At 39.2% G+C, this 22,907-nt stretch overlaps 1 protein-coding gene across 8 annotated transcripts in view; it reads left to right on the forward strand.

The window, feature by feature from the left end:
- mctp1a (multiple C2 domains, transmembrane 1a) overlaps nt 1-22,907 on the forward strand; it is a 119,355-nt gene that overhangs the window by 56,930 nt on the left and 39,518 nt on the right. For all 8 annotated transcript variants that reach the window (XR_013293393.1, XM_077560874.1, XM_077560875.1 and 5 more), the window contains 6 exons: nt 5,859-5,961; nt 6,489-6,591; nt 7,079-7,180; nt 7,600-7,674; nt 10,972-11,091; nt 17,602-17,718. Coding sequence is in view for 7 of the 8 variants with exons in the window: in XM_077560874.1 (XP_077417000.1) it covers nt 5,859-5,961; nt 6,489-6,591; nt 7,079-7,180; nt 7,600-7,674; nt 10,972-11,091; nt 17,602-17,718 (620 nt within the window). In the remaining variant the exon portion in view is untranslated. The remainder of the gene's footprint in view (nt 1-5,858; nt 5,962-6,488; nt 6,592-7,078; nt 7,181-7,599; nt 7,675-10,971; nt 11,092-17,601; nt 17,719-22,907) is intronic.

The following is a 22,907-nucleotide window of genomic DNA, read 5'->3' on the forward strand; positions in this document are numbered from 1 at the left end:
TAAACAATGTTTATTGTATCAAATTGACCCATTTTAATAGAGAAAAAGTATAAATATTAGTATGGAATGTCTCATCAACAGACAATTAAAATGGTTTACTTTGACATATTTTTAATTACATGTTGAATTTATTGGAATGCTTTTGGAACATTAAACATAGCCCAGGTCAAACTGACCCATTTTAAAGTTGAAGATTCAAATGAGTTTGGGTTTTATTTTATTTTTGGGTTATGAAACTACTCATCAATTAAAAGGGTTCACTTATATTTTTAATTAAATGTTAAATAATTATCAGAAAGCCTTTGGAACATTAAACATAGCCCGGGTCAAAATGGGTAGTTTTTTTCTGCTGTGAAACTACATCATGTCATGTCCAGTGGACAGAATGGGGTATATATCATCGAGAAGGCGGGACTTCCGACTTGCGTAAGTCACACACCTACGCTGTTTCCGGTTACTGTTGCAACGTAATAGGCCATGTCCCAATACTCGCACCGCCACCCTTGTACCCCTCAATTGCCCGTTCCCGTTAATGGGCGCGAGTGTGTAGGGGGTCTCACTTCTCCGAGTGCGTCTCAGAGTGCTTCAGAGAACTGAGACACTCACACCCATCAACGGGAACGTGCAATTGAGGGGCACAAGGGTGGTATTGGGACACGGCCTATATGTCGCAACAGTAACGGGAAACAGCATTGGTGTGTGACTTACGCAAGTCGGAAGTCCGTGGCATCGGGCCCCATTTACCTTAGGTGTACTCCAATTAAGATGGGAAAACCATTTTATGGATCATCAATGGAAACAGGGATGCTCCTGAGTTCAGTTTTGAGACTGTGACTACTCATGTAATTTTTTTTTCATTTTAATTTAATTTCAATTCAAACAAAACACACATTGCCGTTATGGGTGTTTTGTGTTTGGAATTTGAAGGGGAAAGAAAAACGAATTTGTTTTGCAATAAGGCTGCAACATGTGGAAAAAGTGCTTTCTAGATGCACTGTATATAAATCCACATCTTTTTTTTTTATATACTTCATTTTCATTTTACTATCTTCTTCTCTTCTGAATGACTAACTAATTTCAGCATTCGACTGATTGCATTTAATCATGTCGGCAATGTGTGTGGCACATTGTACACCACCATGAATTCAGCCAGAGATAAAGTGTAATTTTGGGTTTGAGGGATTATGGTCTTCGAGAATGTTCAGAGAGTGAGTTTAAGTCTTCTTTATGCTGGATTTATGCTGGACGCTAAATTTGTCTCTGTGTTTTTAGGGGAAAAGATGCAGGGTGCTCATTTGAATAATAGAGAAAAAGTGTGCATTTGAACCAACAAATCTCCCCCTTTACTCCCCCCTCCCTCCCTTTTCTTTCTCCACTTGCTCCCGCCGAATCCTCCATTCTCCATTAATTCTTACTTTTAATTAGGTCTGCAGTGGACAGGCCTAGTTTTTCACTCTGCATTATCTAGTTGAGAGTAGAGAAAGTGTGTGCGTGTGTGCGTTTCTCAATTCAAAGCAGCCGCAGTCTGTGTTAGCCAACGCAAAGTGGAACTGCTTGATTTGGGTTATTGAGACCGGGGCAGCCAGAGAGCAGCGGCTAATGGCTCTTGTATTTCACTGGGAACTTAAATTTACTCCGTGACCTTGTTTCACAGCTCATCATTCAGTCTGCGCTTCATGGCTGACTTCCAGAAAAATTAACGTTGTTGTAAAGTTGTTTATTTATTTGCTTGTTGCTTCCCATCCCGCCTCTCCTGTTTTTACCTCGGACTCTCGAACAGAACAAGCTTAAACGTGTGTTTTGTATACAGGTAATCTTGTCATATTTTCCCTCCACTTATTCATTTAAGCATTTCAATTGTGTGTTTGACTTGCAGAGTTTTCATTTCACATGTTAAATGTTGCTTGGTTGGAATAGCATATTACACAGACGACAGACTACTACAGTGGCGCCTTGAGGTATAATCTCAAATCATCATTCTCCATTGAAATTATTAGAAATGTTAGTTATGTGCTTTAATAAATAAAATAGCACTATATAATATTGTACTTTGTACAAAAGCATTAAGTCATGATGTAATTAATTAGTATTGAATGAATTAATCAATTTGCATTTCACAGTTAATTGTGGCTCTCTTTCTAGTGTGTCGACTTTTGACCACTGGGGGCAGTATAATAGTCGGACATAACCAGATGAGTCATTGTCGCTCTCGACGACTCATAAGAGTCAATATTGGTCATTTTTCGCAAAGGACAACAAATATATGTGTGTGAATATTGTTACATTGTCTGTCTAAATATATTGCTCCACGATTTGTATTCAAATATCATTTGCTTAAAGGGTTATAAAATTGTGACTATCGATGCTAATCGTTAGCCATTAGCGTTAAGCTACCAAAGGTATTCCTAAGGCATCGTTGTTGAGTTAAGTGTTTAGTTTGACAGTGAACTTCGACTGGAAGTGGCATTACACAGTTTGAAGCTTCTTTTTTGACGAATTGTTTACTGCCAAGCTGCTGCTTATTGTGAAGTGAGTTGAGGTTGCTGCCACCAAGTTGTAAGTTTGAAAGTGAAAGCAAAAAAAAGTCCAAACGTGGGCGCACGACTTGAAAAAGTTGGCTCACTTGTAACTCAAGGCATCACTGTATTAATCTTCATTTACTCATTTTCCCACCAGGAATATTTTGTTCTTTCACCTCTAGACATAGTAAAGGGAAATTGATTCAAATGACAGGCAAAGGTGCTTATGCCTGTGCGCCAATGTGTGTGTGACGGGCAGATACAACAGCTCTTTAAGAGCGGCATGAGAGCCCTCAGCACACGAACACCCTATTTTATCAGTTGAGCCAGGGAGAGGGTCAGGAGCGAGGCGAGAAACAAACAGACGGACCGGCAGAGAGTGAGAGGGGAGGTCAGGGAGAGAAAAATAGTTCACTCTCTCTTCTCTCGTCCCCATTCATGCTGTCTGTCCGTCTCCTCTCTTGTCTGCGCTCTCCTTTTCTTTTTCACATCACACTCGGGCCATCTCTTACTCTAATTGAAGTGCTTTTGTGGCGTCGAACGAGAAGGATAACTGAACACATCTCAAAAGCCAACAGTGTCCCTTGTCTTGCTCCTTGAGTAGATGTGAGACATTTCAATCGTAATGCATTATCCACAATTTCACATCACGTAAGAGTGCCACTGGCTTCTTCTTTTGCATCTATTATTATTATTATTTTTTTTTAATTGTATTGCTTTTTCGAGTAGCTTTCAAAGACATTTTCATAAAATTTTGATGGAATCCACGTATTTATGATGTAATGAAAACATAATAAAATAATGTTATTAAATAATAGAAATGCTGAAAAAAAATCTAAATCAATTTGAATGACATTTGCTATGCGTGTGAGCGTCTAAAGCTGAAATGTCACACACACAATTCATGTGTAATCTGAAAAATTCCTTTCATGAACTGTCAAATTTTATCGTTAGGTTGTCATTTGTACTTATTTACTAGTATTATTATGCGTTGTATGGTGGCAAGCAGGTTCGTCAAGCGGGTGGGTGCCATAAACTAATGAGTTTGAAATAAACTGGTCAGCTACGGTCAATGAAGCCCATCTCGTCACTGTATCAAATCTCTGTCGTTAGCTTTTTACTCAGACTGTCACACATGGCAGAAATTGAAAGCCCGTTGCCCCAGAGAAAATGTCCCCTCAGCTAGATAGCTTAGCATCGCTTAGCTTTGGCTATTGCTGCATTGCTGCATCTACCGGTGTGGATGTTTTATTTTGGAAAACACCAATAGGCATAGACTTGGATTCTACCCTTAGCCACTATGCGGAGCAAAATCCTGGTTAAAGTAAAACATTTTAAACTAAAAAGTAGAACTTCTGGATGCTTTATGAGGTAAAACGGTGGCAGCTAGGCAGCCAATAGCGTACTGGACTTTTACTTGTACTTTTGCTGCCATATTTTACATATTGTCCATTACAAACAAGCATTTTGGTGATTCCACATTATAACAATCTTTTTCACTTAATGATTTTTCAGGTACCAAATTTTGGCGGAGGTCCGCGCAAGTGCACACAACTTCTAGGTCAAGAGCACAGCCTGTTAAAAGTGATGAAATGCAAGAAAAACGCAAATGAAAGTCTTGAATTATAATTAATTGTGATGAGCACCTCAAACACCCCACCAACTTTAAGCTTTCCTGCGAGGCAATTACAGGCGCTGCCTCATCCGTGCCATATTCATCCTCCACACTTATCTTAGGGCGCCCAGAAATTATTTTGCACCCGCTCCCCCGCTGCACACCGGAGGCACCGTGGAGACGTGACCCGATGTGGGAGGAGCTTTACCTGGACGCTAGCTCAAATGTGAGCGTGTAATGGTTGAGACAGCTGCCTCCGGTGGTGGCGGCCAGCAGGGTGAAAGTTCATCACCGGTGACAACTGACTCAACCGAACCGGAGCCTGTCAAGCCATAAAAATAAAAAAAATATTAGGCTGAAAAAGTGGGGGTTGCTGTGCTGTAATTTTCCATCATTTAATTCCATTGATTGCAATTATATTTAATCAGTCTTGATTTTTGTTTTTTTTAATACTTTGGAAGCTCCAGAATGATTCAATATATGTTTATTACTTTAACCCTTTATGAACATTTGTTACAATTATTAAAACTCATTGAAATTAAAATGTTCAACCTAAGGCAAATTATTAAATTACATTAAAAGATTTATTTATCTTTTATGACCTATTGTTGATATCATCTGCCATTATAATGTGTAATATTACTTGATTTTAAATCTTAATGTACAGTTCCTACATTAATGACTTAATTACACTAGACCCCCCCCCCCAAAAAAAAAAAAATTTGATTTCCTCTCAGAATCAATATTCATGTAAAAAATCACACCAATGACATTTAAGAAATGCTAGCAAAACTAATTCCCAAATTAAATTCTGAAAATTGTTCATCCTGAAAGTTTTGTGGTCGTTTAGAATGGATAAATACATAAATAAATAAATAAATAAATATATATATATACTGTGTATATATATAGATATATATATATATTATTTTTCTTCTTCAATGACTTATACTGATTTGTGATCATAACTATATGATAACAATAACACACCAAAACAAACAGAAGCCTTTGTCTATTTGAATGTATGTTGTTTTCTATCGTCTGCGTCACATCTGCCGATATCCACTTCAAACATGTTCCATCAATAAGACCTCCAACAACTGATATGAGAGGCAACACCTACTGCACCACATTGATCACGCTGACATTTGCTTTGCACACCTACTAAATGTCCTGCCCTTGTCACAACATTTGAAGAAAATCACACAGATCAATGACACTCACACGTGGACAAATCCGAGCGCACATGCACATTTGCGCACACAAGTACACGGCCACGCAAATGCCACTGGGGCATTGAACTCAATTCCAACTTCATTGAGTCTTATTCGTGATAGCTAATGTTATGATTTTGTGTAAGCATAAATCCATTGAAAGGTAACTGTATGCATCTCAAGTTTTTTTTGGGAGGGAAATTGAAGTAGTGAGCTATGAGATAAACATATTAATAATATAGTAAATTTTTAGGGTGTTACTGGCTTTAGTAGTATTTTATTTTTCTCCCCTTTTATTAGTTGGCTGCATAAAATTGTTTTGTCTAGTTTTGTTTTTTTAGTATTTAATGTGGTGTGTACCTTTTACCTGTGGCGATCATAAGCCCCTGACCAGCTTCAATGGCACCCAAGTGAAAAATAATTTTTTACATTATTTTTACGTTATTTTCTTCTTTGTTTATGTATTTATTTTTAATCATGTATGTTTCTTCTTCTCCTTGTCCCGCCTAGGAAAGAGTGACCCATTCTGTATAGTGGAGCTGAGTAACGATCGGTTGCAGACTCACACCGTTTACAAAAATCTTAACCCAGAGTGGAACAAGGTCTTCACTTTGTGAGTATTGTTATTGTTTATATATTAACAAAAAAAATGCAATTGTATTTTTTGTCTCTGTTCAGTGGTTTATCGGGCTATAGCATAACGAACAATACATACTGTAGAAGGGCAATAATGAGATCAAACATAAGTTCTTAAATATCTGCTGCATTTTTATTGAGTCCAATGATATGGAATTCCCAGTGATGGGACATGTTAATTTAATCTTTCTTTGAGTGCACATCGCCCACATAGCCTCTTTTCTATACATATCATCACCCATCTTGATAGCCTACTTTTACAAATATGACACAACTCTACTTTAACTTGTACTTGATGGAAATGTAGTGCAATGACAAATAATGTGCTTGATATGTTTAAACATTTACGCAAATTTAAAGGAGAATGTTAAAAAAAACCTGTTTGTAATGCCTTCATATTTCAAGTTGTTTTCTCTGTTGGTATGAAATCAAGCTTTTGTGGTGTCATAGCTTTTTAAACGGTTAGCATGCTGTTCACCGTCATTGTCTCGCCATGTCGTCCAGTAACGTAAAGGACATCCACTCAGTACTTGAGGTCACCGTTTACGACGAGGACCGAGACCGAAGCGCAGACTTCCTGGGCAAAGTGGCCATTCCGTTACTAAATGTGAGTCCAACTGCTGATTCTTTTGTTTTTAAACATTAGGAGCAAAAAACACACATTTGAAGTTATAAAAAGCATAGGCTGTTTTTGCACATGCGCTGACATGTTTGAGATGACAGGAAGGTGAAACGATGAGTCAAAAAAGAAACTGATAAGTGAGAAGAAAGCAAGCATGTGAATGAGATACGTTATGAAAATGACACTGATCAAGAGATGAAATGACATTCGCCGTCTGTCGTAGAGAATCTTTCTATACGTGTGACTGAGACGTATATATCGGTGCTGGGCTTGTACACTGTGATTCCCCAGGATAGTTAATTTCTGTTTGACAGAGGCGAGCTGCTGTGGGTAATGAACAGGTACTTGTCAGAGTTGCCACAGTTGTTTTGGGTTCCCTGTCAACGGCGGCAGCTGGGGTTCAAAGGTGGCCCGGGGAGCCGATTCAGTCGGGTATTGCCAGACAGACGCCTGTCATGTCCCTCTCCCACAGATCCAAAATGGAGAACGCAAAGCCTACGTCTTGAAAAGCAAGGAGCTGACAGGGCCAACGAAAGGGGTCATCTTTCTTGAAATAGACGTGATTTTTAATGCTGTAAGTCTTTTTTTTTTTTCTTCTTTAGATTCTCCTCCCGTATTTAAAAAAAAAAAAAATGTCCCCCATCCTCTTTCTCACCCTTTTCTATGCTGTTGTCTTAATTCTGTTTGTCCCCCCTCACTCACATCTCATTCCTCGTCCAGTGCGCCCTCATCCTCGTTTTGGGTCTAATTATGGAAGGCTCCCTCTCAGCATCCTTTGTTCGCCCGTTCCCTGTCACTGTGTGTGTGTCCTATAGCCGCCATCTTGTTACTCACCCCCCCCACCCGCTCGCTCCAACCTCACATGGGTGCGTGTGCACTATGCATGTGTTGTAGTGTGACAACAGTAATCTGGGAAAACATTTATATTAATTTAGCGGTCATCTCGTTCAGTTCTGTATATAAACCAATTTGTTGTTTGACGCTGCCCTCCAGGTGAAGGCTGGTCTCAGGACGTTGATCCCCATTGAGCAGAAGTACATAGAAGAGGAGCCACGAGTGTCCAAACAGGTCAATTACTTGCTATAGCTTAAATTCTTCTACACCACATCACATATGCGGGTCATTGACGGATACGTTTGTCCAATGATGCACATTTGATGAATTATCATGTGATGCGACTAAACAGAAATAACCAATTTGGGACTTTTATTTTGAAGTACATTTAAAGACAGGAGATAGTCATGATATTAAAGAACTCCATGACAGTAGCTTTCAAGTTTGTACTGTCTCACAAATATGTATAAAAGTTACCCTTTTAGCAACTGGTATGTTGAGGTCATATAAAAAAATAATTAATAGTGATTTTTTTTTTTAACAAATATACATCTTCATTAGAATTTTACTTGTGTGGCTAGCTAGCTTGTTTAGTTTAGATTGCTAACTGTTAGCCTTATAACTTTGATTTAAGTTGAAATAGAAAATATTATGTTGTGGTCGGGTCGACCAACTATCATCTGGTGCAACCTCTGTAGAAAACTTTCCGTGACAGATGAATTATAGTTGTCCTAAATTGTAGATACTGTAGTAAGCTTGTAGATAATAGTAAGTAATAATAATTTTTTTTTATTTTATTTTTTTTTTTAATTACCCGTGCTGGGTCTGGTAAAATCCTTATCTGTCAATGTGCCATGTACAAAATGCATAAACTTTGGTTTAATTTCATTTCACAACCAAACAGATAATTGACTACTTGTTAGTTATATTGTTGTTAAAAAAAAAACAACATACACAAAATGTACAAAATAAAATATTCGCCAAATTTTGACGTAAGTATTTGTTTGTTAATGACAAATGTGTATTCACAATATACACATTTCTTTTTAACATTTTATATTTATTTGTTATTTATTAGATGAAATACTACTTTTGAGTATGCACAATACATACTGTACGTGGGCAATTCTTGGATATCAAATATATAAATGTGCAATAAAATTAAATGCATGATATTTATAAATTTCTTGCACATTCATCTGATTGTGTATTCATTTAATAATATAATTTAAAAGCTTGACCTACCTTGAACACTGTAAAAATACCATTCAAATTAGACTTTACCATGAAATATATTAATTAAAATCCCTTAGAAATGTTATATATTTTATTTATGGTACTCCTCATACCAACTGCACTTTTAAGTTTATTAAAAAACAACAACAATTTAGCTTGAATGCACACTTCAGCCTGTGGAACACATTTACCCCTTTGAGAAAAAAACAAACACAAATTCCACAAGTCACATGTGACACAGAAAGTTGCATCATTCAGGTGCTTTGCAGGCCATACGAAGGCCAAAAGTAAATTCACTCTTTTTTTCTTTATATTGGATTATATATCCATTAAGAGGGTATTAAATCTAAGATCAGTTTTGGTATTTGTTCATCTTTAGTATACAATTTTTGATCAAATCACTGTAACGTGCTATATTTGCTAATTTTATGCTGAAAACTTCCAGTACAAAAAATGATTGACATAAAAAAATAATAAAGTTGCCTGGCATGAGCCAATACACATTTGTATTACCAGATCTTGAATTGAAAAAAAAATAAAAATACAGAAACGTACGTTTACCCCAGTGTGCCGCATGTCCTGCCTCGCTGTCGTAAGCGCTAACCAGCGAGCCGGGCGAGCGGCATCTCGTAAAGCCCAACAACTGTGTGGGCAAGATAAAACAAGGTGATTGAAGAGGGAAAACAGCGTTTCATTTTTGTTTCTTCTCTCCTCTCTCCCTTCTCTCATCTGTCAGCCGCCTCGCATCCACCCCGGCTGGGTGAATAGAAATGTCAAGCTGTCAACTGCGGGGTGCATAAGTAGATTGGCCGTCCTTATAGATGGCCCTTTTTGCCACTGCTGCTTTGCACTTCATTGTCACGCCGCTCAGTGTGGCAGCCGCACAAAGGGCTGAATAGCTGGGGCCGGCCCACATCACACATGTCATATGAGTGACCGTTTGGGCTTAGTAGTCAATGCTGCGCCATGCCCTGCCACACACATCACTAGCCAACACAGTGCCACACACACAAACATCTCCCATACCGCCCTTGTTTCAACCCTCCATCCGTTTTTTCCACCCCCCTTTATGTCGTCTCTGTTGCGCTGGCCCGCTCGTCTTTTTCCTCAAGTGGCAGAATCTCAATCTCACCTCTGACTCATAGAGATGACCCATGTCAGCGTCTCACAATGATGATGTCACTGGCTGCTTTGGAAGGCTCGCCCCTTGAGGCCACGAGGGCTGTTTTGTGCCAGCACCCCCCTACTGTTGCTTGCTGATTAGTTGGAAGAAAAGTATCTGCCAAAGACTTTCTACTTGATGACATGAACACTTAGGAAGTTTTTTTTTTTTTTTTTTTAAGAAGAAGAAATAAGACAAATATAAAGCATTTTCAACACTTAACAACTATGAAAAAAACTTATTTGTAAAGATATGGTTATCAATACAACAAAAAATAAATAAAGCAAATAAATATATAATAATAATTAATGAAATGATATCTTATTTCTAAATGAATTATGAAATATTACCCTAGTGACTATATCTATCTTAGTAACAGTAACAAAATGTATTCCAAATCTTAAATTATTCCTTCAAAATTCTTTTTTTGGTCTACTCTTTGGTTGTGCTGACATCAATGATCCTTAAGATAGATTATTTGCTTTCTCAATGTGCTCTACTGATTGGTCAAGTGGTTGTTAAAGAGTTACATATTTAAATAAAAATAAATAAATAAAAATAAAATATAAATGTAAGATTTACGTATAGAAAGCATGATCCTCCTCATCTCACAACACAACTTGAATACAAACACTTTATAGACATATTGGCCAGTGGCCATAAATGCAGGGCAAACCAGAGCTCTTAGCATCACAAATACAACAAGACTGAACTGAAATAACCATTGAGTCATTAATAACTAAGGCTTGTCTCTTACATACTGAACTGAGTCCTTATTAGGCTGTCCAAAACAAGCGCAGCATAATATTCTCATCGGGTCTTTGGCTTTATTTTTGAAGTCAGGTCAAAGCTACAAATCTTCAACTAAAGTGACGCGATACTTAATTTTGCAAAGTGACAGCAAAATGAGATACTGCAGGGTTTAAATTTATCTTATTAGGAGATGAGGAGAGTTCATCATGCTGACTCAAACCTATGCGATAACATTTAAAAAAAAAGTCATGGAGCTGCAAATGATCAAAAAAGCACAAGATCAAAATAGACATAACGCACATAAAAAACCCTTTCTTTATCCTCAGATACTATCGACCTTCTCTGTAATATGAAAACCTTCCGTCCCATCTACTTTGCAGCTGCTGTTGCGCAACTTCAACAGAGTGAGGCGCTGCATCATGTTCCTCATCAACACTGGTTATTACATCAACAGCTGCTTCGAATGGGAATCAACACAGAGGAGCATCTGCGCATTTGTGGTGGGTAGACCTCGTTTCAATTGCGGATACATGAGAAGTCATATACATTTCAGGCCAGTTGGGTCAATACAGTCATAGCCAAATAATTACTAAAGTTTTAATTCTAGAACTAGAAATTTGAAAAAAAAAAAAGAGCCAAGTTAACGACCAATCATAGCTCAGCTTGTGAACGTCACATGTCCCTCAACTCAAAAATAGACATGATCGGTCGTTACCTGAGCCCTTAGGCACTGTGATGTCATGATTAGTTGCCAGCAAGTGGCAAAATGGCCGCCCCCTGAGATGGATAAGAATGGGGGGTTTTGGCTGCTTAATTCATATTCCACAAACACAATATTAATCAGAATACTGTTATAGACTAGTGGGGGTGCATATAAAATATTTTTGTAAGGACAATTTTTAGGTAGAATTCCCTTTTAAAGAAAAACACAATATTGGGAATATAGAGGTCTTTTTGTTTATCTGTCATTGTTTTAGGGGGTAATTTTATCCCTCAAAATTAGCCTACTAGTGGTATAGGAAATGCACCATTTTTTTTCTTCCAGTTTGAATTATTGATGTGTTTTATTATCATGGAGGAAAAAAATACATATTGTAAAAACGAACATTTAAAAATAGAAGAAAATACTTGTTGGCATCCACTTAGAGCAGCTTCTCCACTCATTCAAGTTTTAAATAGCTGCGCAACAAGAAGACCGCTCTTGTTGAGGCATTAACTACTGGCCGCGTTCGTTTGACCCAGTTTAGCGCAGTCGTGCGTGTGTTTTGGTGTGTGAGTCACACGGCTCAGACGAGACAACATATTGATCATTTAACATTAATCCCATCTGTGTGCGTGCGTGAGCTCAAGTGGCACATTTCCTCTCCAGTAGCTCCGCGCTTGTCCTTGTGCCCTGCCTTTAAGAAATTGAAAGGGAAGTGCAAAAAATGAATTCATGTTGAAAACAAGGTCAGAATAGTTTGAAGGTGCAACATCATCCTTGGGAGTCCCATTCACGGGACAAAGTATACATAAAGTTCATCCAGTTTTGAGTGACACTGTATTCTTATTGTACATACTGAAATGGAGTATTTCAAAGCAATAAAACGGGTATGTAGGCCAAGGACAAAGTGTTTTATAGTTTATTGAAAGGCTGAAATTCGAGCATCATTTTGCTTTTCCTCGTCCCCCTCCCACTCGTGCGAGCGTGTTGGCGTAGGAGTGTGCACTTAGCTAAAAGCATCAGTGTTTAGGACCTCTCCTTTACACAGGTACCCCCGCCCCTTCCCCCCCTCCTCCATTTCTTCATCACTCTCTCATTCCTCCCTCACTTCCACAGGCCTCTTAATCACTTCGCTCATCTCTTTAAGTGGCTTTTTATGGGGGGCCATCTGGCCAAGGTGGTGCGTTTGTGAAGGTGTGCGTCTGCGTGTGATCACGGGCACGGGCGTGTGTTTCTATCTTTCTGGACAGATGTTGCACTTAACTTTTCCGAATGGCCCTCGCTAGCTTGCAGAGGTGGCATAGTGGCAGCCGCTAAACGTTTAAGTGTGCGCTATAACTCTCCTAAGCGAGCCTAGAGGAGGGAAAAGCAGCGTGTTGGCTTATTTGCAGTTTTGTAAAGGATGGCTGTTGTATCGAAGACGCGGTATCGTACGCGTTCCGCAGAAAAGTGCTGCGTCTTTGCCGCCAGATTTGGCATTTCCATTGGCATGCGCACAGCTGTGATCGTCTCACATGCAGCGTTTCTCTCTCACGCCCACGCTTCCGTCTCCCACCCATCAACATGGTGAAAACTGCCGGCGTGGCAGCTTCCCCCTTAGGCGTTGGCGCCGTGGAGCGGCCCGCCGTCACCTGCTGTCCCGCGCCATGGCAGGTGCCGGTATGACACCCGTCTCCCTCTTTTCCACTTTCCACACCTGCAAGGTGTGTCTTTCTATCGCTGTGTTCTTCTTTATCTCCGCCCCCTGGAGTTGGGTTCTGTCGCCAACTCTCAAGGCCGTTATTGCCCCGGGGACCACCGGCCTCACCGGCTCTTCCTCCAAACAAATTTGCTGTAACTTTATCTGCAATTGGGCCCCGAATTGGAGGCAAATAGAGGCAGCTTTGTGAGGCTCGGGGAAGGGTGAGGGCAGCGAGCCGGGGGTTGTCGGGGGAGGCTGGGGAAATGATACCGGGCGCTTTTATGTCAGGCAAAGTAGGACTCTTATCAGGAAGAGAGCCCAGACAAGGGAGCTACTTCTAGAGGAAACTGGAGCACCTATCACCTGCTTTGCATTTAGATAAAAATTCAGCCTGCTGAAAAAAAAAAAAAAAAGGCAAAAAGCAAAAGACAGGTACAGAAGCGTCTATTGGTGTGTGTATGCACACATCTCACAGTGTGAGAAGTGAGTTGTACACCACACACCACTCCAGGTCTCTTTAAATTGCTCCTTTGACTCCTCTTCAAAGGGTCTGTCTTAACTTTTGAAACTTTTCGAGTCGGGGGTTCGTCTTTGCCCATAGCAAGGGACAACTTTGAACCATTTACTTTTTACATTTTACTGCTCTTAGTTGAAATACAGCGGCAAGACTGACACAGAATATCAAGTCAGGGTTTAATCACCAGAGATTAAGAGTCATGAATGAGAAAAATGTAGCGGCATTGTGGCAGTCAAACTGTACAAGTGTCATCGGATTTTTCTTTTAGGTCATAAAACTATATCACAATCTATTGAGAGCATCTGGCTTGCTTTTGAATGAGGAGCACAGCAAACCCTGCTGTGTTCTGCAGGCGTACAGCAGGGGGCAGTCTAGCACCACTGAATGATGCTTAGGGAGGCCTGGTCCAAAGCAGGACACAATCTCCCCCCCTTCTCTCTCTCTAGTTACATCAAACTTAACAGGACTTCTACTTGCTATCTGGCAACACTTATTGCCAGCATGGAAAATGATGTAAGAGAGATAAAGGCGACCTCTGAAATCCAAACTTCGGTTTCACTCCACTGAGACAGAACAGGGGAAAAGTTTGCCTGGTGTGTGGTTAATGTAAGCCAAAGTACTGAATATTACCCTCCCACAGTGCCGCGGCTCAGAGCCGCGAGGACGCGGGCTGTGTTTTGAAACAAATAACGCCGGCTCCAGCTCTCCATGAGCACTGACTGCTTGAATAAAACATTTGGACTTTTCCATGTTGTTGACGTCCTTTTGTGTTTGGGGGATTTCTTAATATTGAAGCAAGCATCAAAGAATTACGGAATGCAACTGCAGGGATTGTCAAAAACAATTAGATTATTGATTTTTTGCCTCTTGTTATTCCAGCCAAAATGATCCCGTCATAATTTTGCTTTTATCATGTTTGTTTTGGACCATTTTTAAGTTAATTCATTGTAATCCCTCCCCACTTTATTTCAAATTGCTTATCATTGTAGTATACTAATACTATAAATTAAAAAAAATGATTTTATGCTTACTGAACTAAATTATGAATCATATACAATTTGTTTTACTATATTTTCTTTACTTACTATAGAATACATAATTAATTTACTGATAGTCCTGAAAATAGACTTTAATTAAATTGTAAAGTAAAAAAAAAAAAAAGTAACCAGAAAAATGTGCATTCTGTTCTGTACTATTGGAAATTATGGAAAGAGTAAATAGGCTCAAACACACAAATGACATTTATTTAAATATTTGTATTCGCTGTACAGTTGAATACAAAATAGTTTCCCATCAGAAAGGTGAATTCAACATCTCGTAAAATGTCCACGGCCACAAAGTGTCATCTTCAAATGACTCCTATACAAGATATATAGAGCTTCACTATGCATTAACCCATTAATTTTCTAGTTTGAGCATCCCATTTTCATTGTGTTTTTGTTTTTCCTCTTGCCTTTCTGTGGTGGTCGCTGACATCCACAGCAGGCTCCTTCCCGCTCCCTCATCGCCAGGCGAAGAGCTTGCAATGTAGCGTAGGGAGCGATGAGGGGGGTGGCTGTGCTGGACCAGCCTCGCCGGGAAGGTCCAGGCACCGCGGGGCCACTGTTAACCAGCCGGGGGGCACGGAGACGGGGCAGAGCCGTCCGCCTGGCGCTTCTTCCAGCTGCCCGTCACAACGTGGCCCTCAGCTACGATAGCCAAATGGAAAAGAAATGAGAGGGCGACAGGTTAATAGCCTTAAGGGAAACGTTTTAAAAAATATATATATATATTAAAGGAGGTTTCAAGATTTGAGGCAAACATCAGGACAGTAAGGTGCAGTTTGTGTGATTCCAGCAGTGAACATTCAGAGGATGACATACAAAATATATTTCTGTTCATGCAATGTTATGCCAGTGCTAGTATTTATTGTTGTATATTTATAACATGAACAAAGAAATGATTGTAATTGTATGTTTATTTATAGCTTCGACCAGAACAGGTTTAATACAAGTGAGCTCCTTTGTCTATTTCAGTAAAATTGTGTGTCTGCATCTCATTTGCACAGTCTTTCATTAGACGTGTATTAATTGCCGTTACATGTTCAGTGTCTTGATGGTTTGTAGGATGTTGGATCATTTTAGAATGTTAGGATGTGCAAGTGTGCATTGTTGCGAGCTGCACTGGCGAAGAACTTGCGTGTGCTCTTCATCAGGAGTGAAGAGATGATCCTTTTGCTTTATTGCAACTTCTAAGTTTAGTTTTTTGTTTTTAAGGAATTATACTCTCCCAAGGTGTTGGATGCGCACACTCAAAGTTGGTTCCGAAAGTTGTTCCTTTCGAGACACAGTATTTGTTTACTGGACCAGCACTTTTATTTATTTACATGAAAAATACATTCATTGTGGCCATTTCTGAAAGCCGTTATCTTTAATTCATGCTGGGTTTGTTTTTGCTTAATTTCACATTCAGTTTAAAGTCTCTTTTTTCCTATCAAAAAACTTGGTTATGAGTTTCCAAACTTTTCTGTGATAAAGAGGACAAAACGAGATTTTTTTTTGTTTTGTTCAGTTGCCGAGATGCATGTGTTTATGTGTGGGTGGGTGCAAAGAAATTTCTATACTGACGGCTGAGCGATGAATGTGTCTGTGTTTTGGCCCACTCCTATATTTTAACACAAGTACATGCACATGCTCTCTTTTGGAGAATAGAAGAGAATAAGCCTTTATTAGACCAACAATGGGGAAACTTTACTTTTACAGCAGCAAAGTAGTGAAAACAAAAGGAAGAGTATACATATGTATTAGGGATACACCAATTATTGACCGGGCTGATTATTAGCGTTGATATTTGGCATTTTGCCGAACATTGATGTCAGCCTTTTTTTTTTTTTAAATCTGACGGCCAATAATATATCCATTTAAAACTGTGTTGACTATTTACCCTCTGCACCTTTTTTTTTTTTTTTGAAAGCAAAAAAAAGATATGTGTAAGTTTTACATTTCAGTTATTTTTTCTGTTCAAAACAATAGGGAGCTATGATGTTTACTTGTTTAAGTTTTCATTTAACTATTTAACACAGACTGATGACTTTGGGAGCTCGCTGAGCTTTTAGAATTTTAAAACTTTTATGAAATTTTACTAAAATACTATAAATATATATATATATATATATATATATATATATATATATATATATATATATATATATAAATAAAATAACTTGTTGGAATTATTGATTTATTTTTATTTTGATGGCAATATTTTTTCCCTTATTATCTGGCAACTGTTGATGGAATGTAATATATAACATTCTAAATTATTCAGTCTATATTTGTATTATTGGCACATAATCTGCTATGTGTACAATATTGAGTTGGAAATAAAAATATATATATATAAGTTAAGAATACTTCGACAATATATCCACAATTTTCGTAAATGTAGCTTCACCCCCTCCCCCCACCATTTGCATTATCTCAAATGTTGTCATCGCTGACTGACACACCATAAAATAACCAGCCTCTTTCATTAGCAATTTCTCTTTCCCACAGAGACTAAAAAGACTTTATCAAGGGCGGAATGCTGGGTTTTATCAAAGGTTAATTTTCAGACAGTACCTCACTTGTTTGCTGATGAGCGGGGAGGCACAGAGGTTGTGCTTTTGGCAGATGGGTGCAGAGGTGAGCCATACAAGTCTTAGATGGGGTATTGCGGCTTGGAGTGACAGGGTTAGGGACTCAGGGTGTGGCCGGTGTGAGGTCATATGCTGGGCTTTAGTGGGGAAGGGTCCGAAACCATCAGTGACCTCAACCCCCGGGATGATTGGCATGAGGGAACGAGATTCTGACGGCTGGTGCTCATCCTCCTCCTCTGCTCAAGGCCCGACACAGCCTTGAGGGTCAGGGTGTTGAACCCAGGCTCAGTGCCACCAGGCTTGCACCTTTGTTAACGGCACCATCTTATTTTTACGCTTGGCTCCGCCGAGGTTATGATTCTGCATATGAATGTGCACCGTCTAATCACACATATGGTCGGCAGAGGCTTGAACGTAAACATTCCTCGCCACTTTTGTTCGCCTTCTCCGTTCCCATTGAGTCATACTTTTTGTCTTTTCTTTTTCATCCTAGCTCTTTGTCGTCCTCGTGTGGAACTTCGAACTCTATATGATTCCGTTGGCTTTGTTGCTGCCCTTGGCCTGGAACTACATTCTCATCACGTCGGGCAAGGATACAAGACAAGATGTGGTGAGTGTGGCCTCTGTAAGCTGGCCGATATCCCTCCGCCTTTCTTTCATTCCACTGTAAAAGCCTCTGTGCAGGGCACACAAAGCACCGTTAAAACTGCGGCGCCATTATTTTACGGGGACACGGTGCTCTTGTCTCTCCCACAATATTATCACGTTTAAGTATACTCGTACAAGATTAGATGTACTTAAATCATACTTAGCCATTGTGCAACTGAGTTTAAGCAGTATAGACGTCGAGATAACCAAAAAGGCAGCATTTGAATGGAAACAATGACAATGAAAGATATCAAACATGCTACACACACTTTTAAAACCTCATTTTTGTATTAAAATACAGCCGTAAAATGTATGCAAATGTCGAAATCGATGTGCATATTATTTTAGGACACGGACGAAAAATCCCTCTGTGCAATCTCACGTTTCTCATTTTGCCATCTTTGAGGCAAAGAAAGGCAAGGAATAATAGGCAGTCGCATTCAGCTACGTTACGCCACTTACCTGCTGGTTTATTTATTTAATTCATTTATTTTTATCTCGTCTACCAATTAAATCATGTCAAAGCAATGTCATGGGAAACAGACATGTTTTAATCATGGTCAGACACATTTTCGGGAGAGGAGAGATGGAAAGTGAGAGCAGGACGGCAGCGTGAGCGTGAACAATGAAGTGATTCATTTTAATAAGTGTCTTCTCTGAGTCCAACTTGGAAATAACCAGCCGGATATTCACTTGCTTTTTGTCTCGCCTGTTTTCACAGGTGTGTATTTATTCCCTTTTAAAGATCATTGTGGGTGGACGGGATTCAAAACCAATTTTGCACCTTTTAATTGTGATGAACAAGCTCTCATTGCTACATAATATAATAAATATACAAAACACACATGCCAAAACTTAATCTCATATTCTTCATATTTATATATTTACTGTATATGTAAAGCAAAACTGAATTAAATGAGAGAAAATGTTCTATACAAACAATTTGTATTAGCTCATGCCACATTATTTAGTGTGCAAGTTCCAGATTGTTGTTCACAACTGTGGCTGTTAAAATGTGAATGACACTTTTTCTACTTGCCTGTAGATGGCGACATTGCTTGACAATTTTTTTTTAAAATCCCCCTGCATACCTCAAGCCAAAACCCAGCATGATGATTTGTTCTCTCTACCTGCTCACCATTTATCCCACTCTAATGATAGTCCTCTTCCACGCACTTCCTAATTAAAAGGAGACAACAGAGGTTATACATTCTTGTACGTTTCCACTTACTTCACGTATGCGTAAGTGCATGCAACTCCCACTCGATGCCGAATGGCTTTTCTCTCCTCTTTGAAAGGGGACTATTGCGCCTCAAGTGTCATAGCAATTGGTTGGAAAATTAAAACATGTTGATACTATTGTAGTGAGGTGAGTGCCTCTTAGGGCTGCAATTAATTTCTGTTCACTTTTGAAATGATTTGCTATTTCTTTTTTTTTTTTAACTCCTGTCAGATTTAATATCAAAGCTTTCATTTAACTCACCAATTGGTATGACAGAGATTTTGTTGAGTATTGTAGCACATATTCATGATGGCTAGTGTTGACTGGTGCAGTGTTGTATAGCTTCCGCATCTGTAAATGGCCAGGTATTGATGGAAAAAGTGAATATTCTGTGTTAACCATCACAAAATGTAATTCTGTTAAAAGTGAGCAAATGGTGTTCTAAGAAAATTTTACGTATGGACACTGAAAAACAGAATAATGAGCTATAAACAATGTTTATTGAGTTGGTTTTGGAATATTAAATATTCCGAGTGAAATTTACCCATTTTAAGATTGAAAAAGTATAAACATCTCATCAACAGACAATTGAAATGGTTTGACATATTTTCAATTAAATGTTAAATGTTAATCGGAATGCTTTTGGAACATTAAACATAGCCTGGGTCAAACGGACCCATTTTAAAGTTGAAGATACAAATGAGTAGTGTTTTGCTATGAAACCTCTCATCAATTAAAATGGTTCACTTTGACATATTTTTAATTAAAATGGTTACTAGTGCTTATCAGAATTATTTTGGAACATTAAGCATCGTCCGGCTCATTTTGACCCATTTTAAAGTTAAAGAACTACAAATGAGTAGTTTTTACAAATAATTGTATTTCAAGATGAAACTTTTTTTTAAATGGTTCATTTTGAATATTTGCAATGAAAGCGGTTAATAATGTTTATTAGGATGCATTTTTAAATCATTAAACAGCTGGATCAAATTGACCTTGGAACATTATTGCTGATACTGAGTAACCACCCTAGCAGGAGGGTTAATTGCTCTCTTTAAATGTGCTGTGCTGCAGAGTAAATTTAACATACAATAGTGCAACCATGGATTATAATTCTTACGTGTTCATATGTGTGCACACGTGTGTCCCATGAGTCTTGCCTCAGACACTACAGTGAGAGTATATGACATATGCGGTTTCACGTCATGGTTTCCCTTCCATTCTTCTCTGCAGAGAAAGGAAACAAACAGAGAAGAAAACAAGGGGAAGAAGCTTTTTTAATGACTTGAAACAACAAACCGAGTGATTGTGCTGAGCCCCGCTCGGGTCAGCATCCGGAGCGCTGCGGTTTTCCAAAAGTCCGGGGTGAGGGTGAGGCCAAGGCAACGTGTGTTAAACTCTCGGGGAGCGAGAGCGCAAACAAAAAAAACGTATACACTTGGGTCCAGACTTCCTAATCAGCTGAAGGGCCTTGATTCATCTGATGGGTTCAATGTGAGGACCCTTCCCCTATTTTACACCACAACGCGGCCCGCCGATAAACAAATACGACGTTCTCTGCATGCTGCAATTGAATGCACAGGGTCACTGCCTGTTGTGTGCTTACATGCTGCCTTGCAAACAGATCTCGGATCAGCACTTCTTACCCTCGCCCCAACCTTGACCGGGACCTGCTAAGCAGTTGCAGCAGCCTCAGAACAGCGATTAAAAGAGGTGACGCACCAGCAAGGTCGCTGACCTCTTCGCTTATCATGTAGCACTCTGACCTTTGAATCCTGACTCCTCAACAGCGTTACCTGACGTGCATGTCTTGCCACAACATGACCTCTCAAGCAAAGTAAACTAAAGAGAGGAGACCTTTTATGCTATTTTGACTTTATGCAGCGTGTGATGTGCGGAAGAGTCTTTTAACTAATCACATGACCTTCTCCTCCCTCCCAGTATAATGTTTTAAAACCTGTGCTGGTTTATAGTTTATATCTCAGCTTTGAGATAAATTACAATCACCCAAATGTTTTCCAAATTTTCTTCCTCTCTATTCAGTGTAGTTGTAACGGCTAAAGGCACCAATCGTGATTGCGTCGAGTGCATTTTGCTCTCCGTATTTGTGCCTGCTTGCATGAGTATGCACAACACCCGTTCAGCCGACACTCATCCCAGCAGAACTCCCTCTTAGACGTTCCGTTGGCCTCGAGAAACCCGTCGCAGATGTTATAAATGTGTTAATTGCCGTGCAGACATTCGTAGAGGGCACATACCGAACAGGCTGATGTCTCTTTCCACTACAAGATGACGGGCAATTAGGTCTCGTCACACTGGAGGACCTTCCTCTTTATCCTATGCTACAGACCATTGCTTGGATTCAACCACTGACTCAGGCAACCCATTACAGAAGACAAGACCTAAATGGCCTGAAGATATTTGCAGTTTTAGACATTCCCCCCAACAGTCTGCATTAAATCAATCAAAAAAGTAATGTTTTTAAACTAGACTTAAAAGTATTTACATTTGGGGCTAACTTTAGTTCTCTTGCCATCTTATCTTATTTGCTTGCAGCATAGCAGCTAAATAGTGATTCACCATGTTATTTTATGACTTTTTTTTGCAGTAATTTAGCTTCACAGTGATTTATTACAAATGTGTTTGTGTGTCACATTGGCATATACTATATATATATATATATATATATATATGTGTGTATATATATATATATATATATATATATGTATGTATATATATATATATATATATATATATATATATATATATATATATATATATATATATATATATATATATATATATATGTCTAACTATTGGCACAGGTAGTGTAATGCAAGTTTGATGAATTTTATCGGGGCACAGGCAGTCAGATTCTGCACTCGTCTGACGTGTGGCGAATGTCATTATATTGTAGACTTGTATTGGACACGAACATAGAGGCCCAAGTCAGTTTTCTATAGCTGACAGAGATAAACACTACTGCAGCAAAATCCACAAAATGATACCTGGTGTCAATATTGCGCTGCAAAAATCTTATTGTGTCGGGTTTTACCATTTCATTTGATTTAATTAGTCACTGGATAAAGCAATTGTTTCATACATCTGTGACAATAACAAATGTAAAATGTTATTTTCAACATTGCCTGTACAGGTAAAAATACATACATACAAATTTAAAATGCACAACAGATTGTGTTGAACTTTGGAGATGCCACTGAAATGTGCGTCTAATCCATGCAGCCCCACTTGCACAAGTTTAGTATATACTTTCTTCACTGTGAAGCAGTCAGTGTGACAGCACTGCATTGCTCATTTGGAAGTCAGTAATAATGTATAGCTTTGTATCATCCGAGAACAAGACTTCATAGCCATTTTTATCGCGTCTATTTTCACCTCGTGCTATCATCTCAGAAAAAAGTCAGCGTCTTTAAACACACTGTGCCTTGACATCTGCCCTCATTAAGAGCCCTGCACAACACAGGTACAAAAAGTAAATATTATAAGAAAGCAGGGAGGAAAAAGAGGAAACAGCCTATTAGACCGCCAGAAAGTCACACCGCTACTTTCCCGGATAGGAACGGCAACTCTGAAAAGAAAATGAATGTCGAAAACGAGGATGGAGTGGGAGCAGGAGACAGGAAAAGAGGCATTGGGAGAGACGGGGCGACAGAGGAAGAGGAGGAGGATGGCAGGCGCTCCTCAGCGCAGAGTCAGACATGGCATTTGGTGACAGGTGACAAAATCAAAAGGTCATGTCACTTTTAACTGGGAGCGCCTGTGCCCCACTGATTTCCCTCGTGCCACCCCCGACACCGCTACACTCATCTGTGCTCATCCGGCTGCCTCGCTCTCACTCTGCTAAACTGGCAGAGAGGATGGCAGGCAGAAAGACAGGCGACGAGCCGAGTTTGAAGCGGGACGGGAGC

The sequence above is a fragment of the Vanacampus margaritifer genome, chromosome 3 (assembly GCF_051991255.1).
Source record: "Vanacampus margaritifer isolate UIUO_Vmar chromosome 3, RoL_Vmar_1.0, whole genome shotgun sequence".
Classification (NCBI taxonomy): Eukaryota; Metazoa; Chordata; class Actinopteri; order Syngnathiformes; family Syngnathidae; genus Vanacampus; species Vanacampus margaritifer.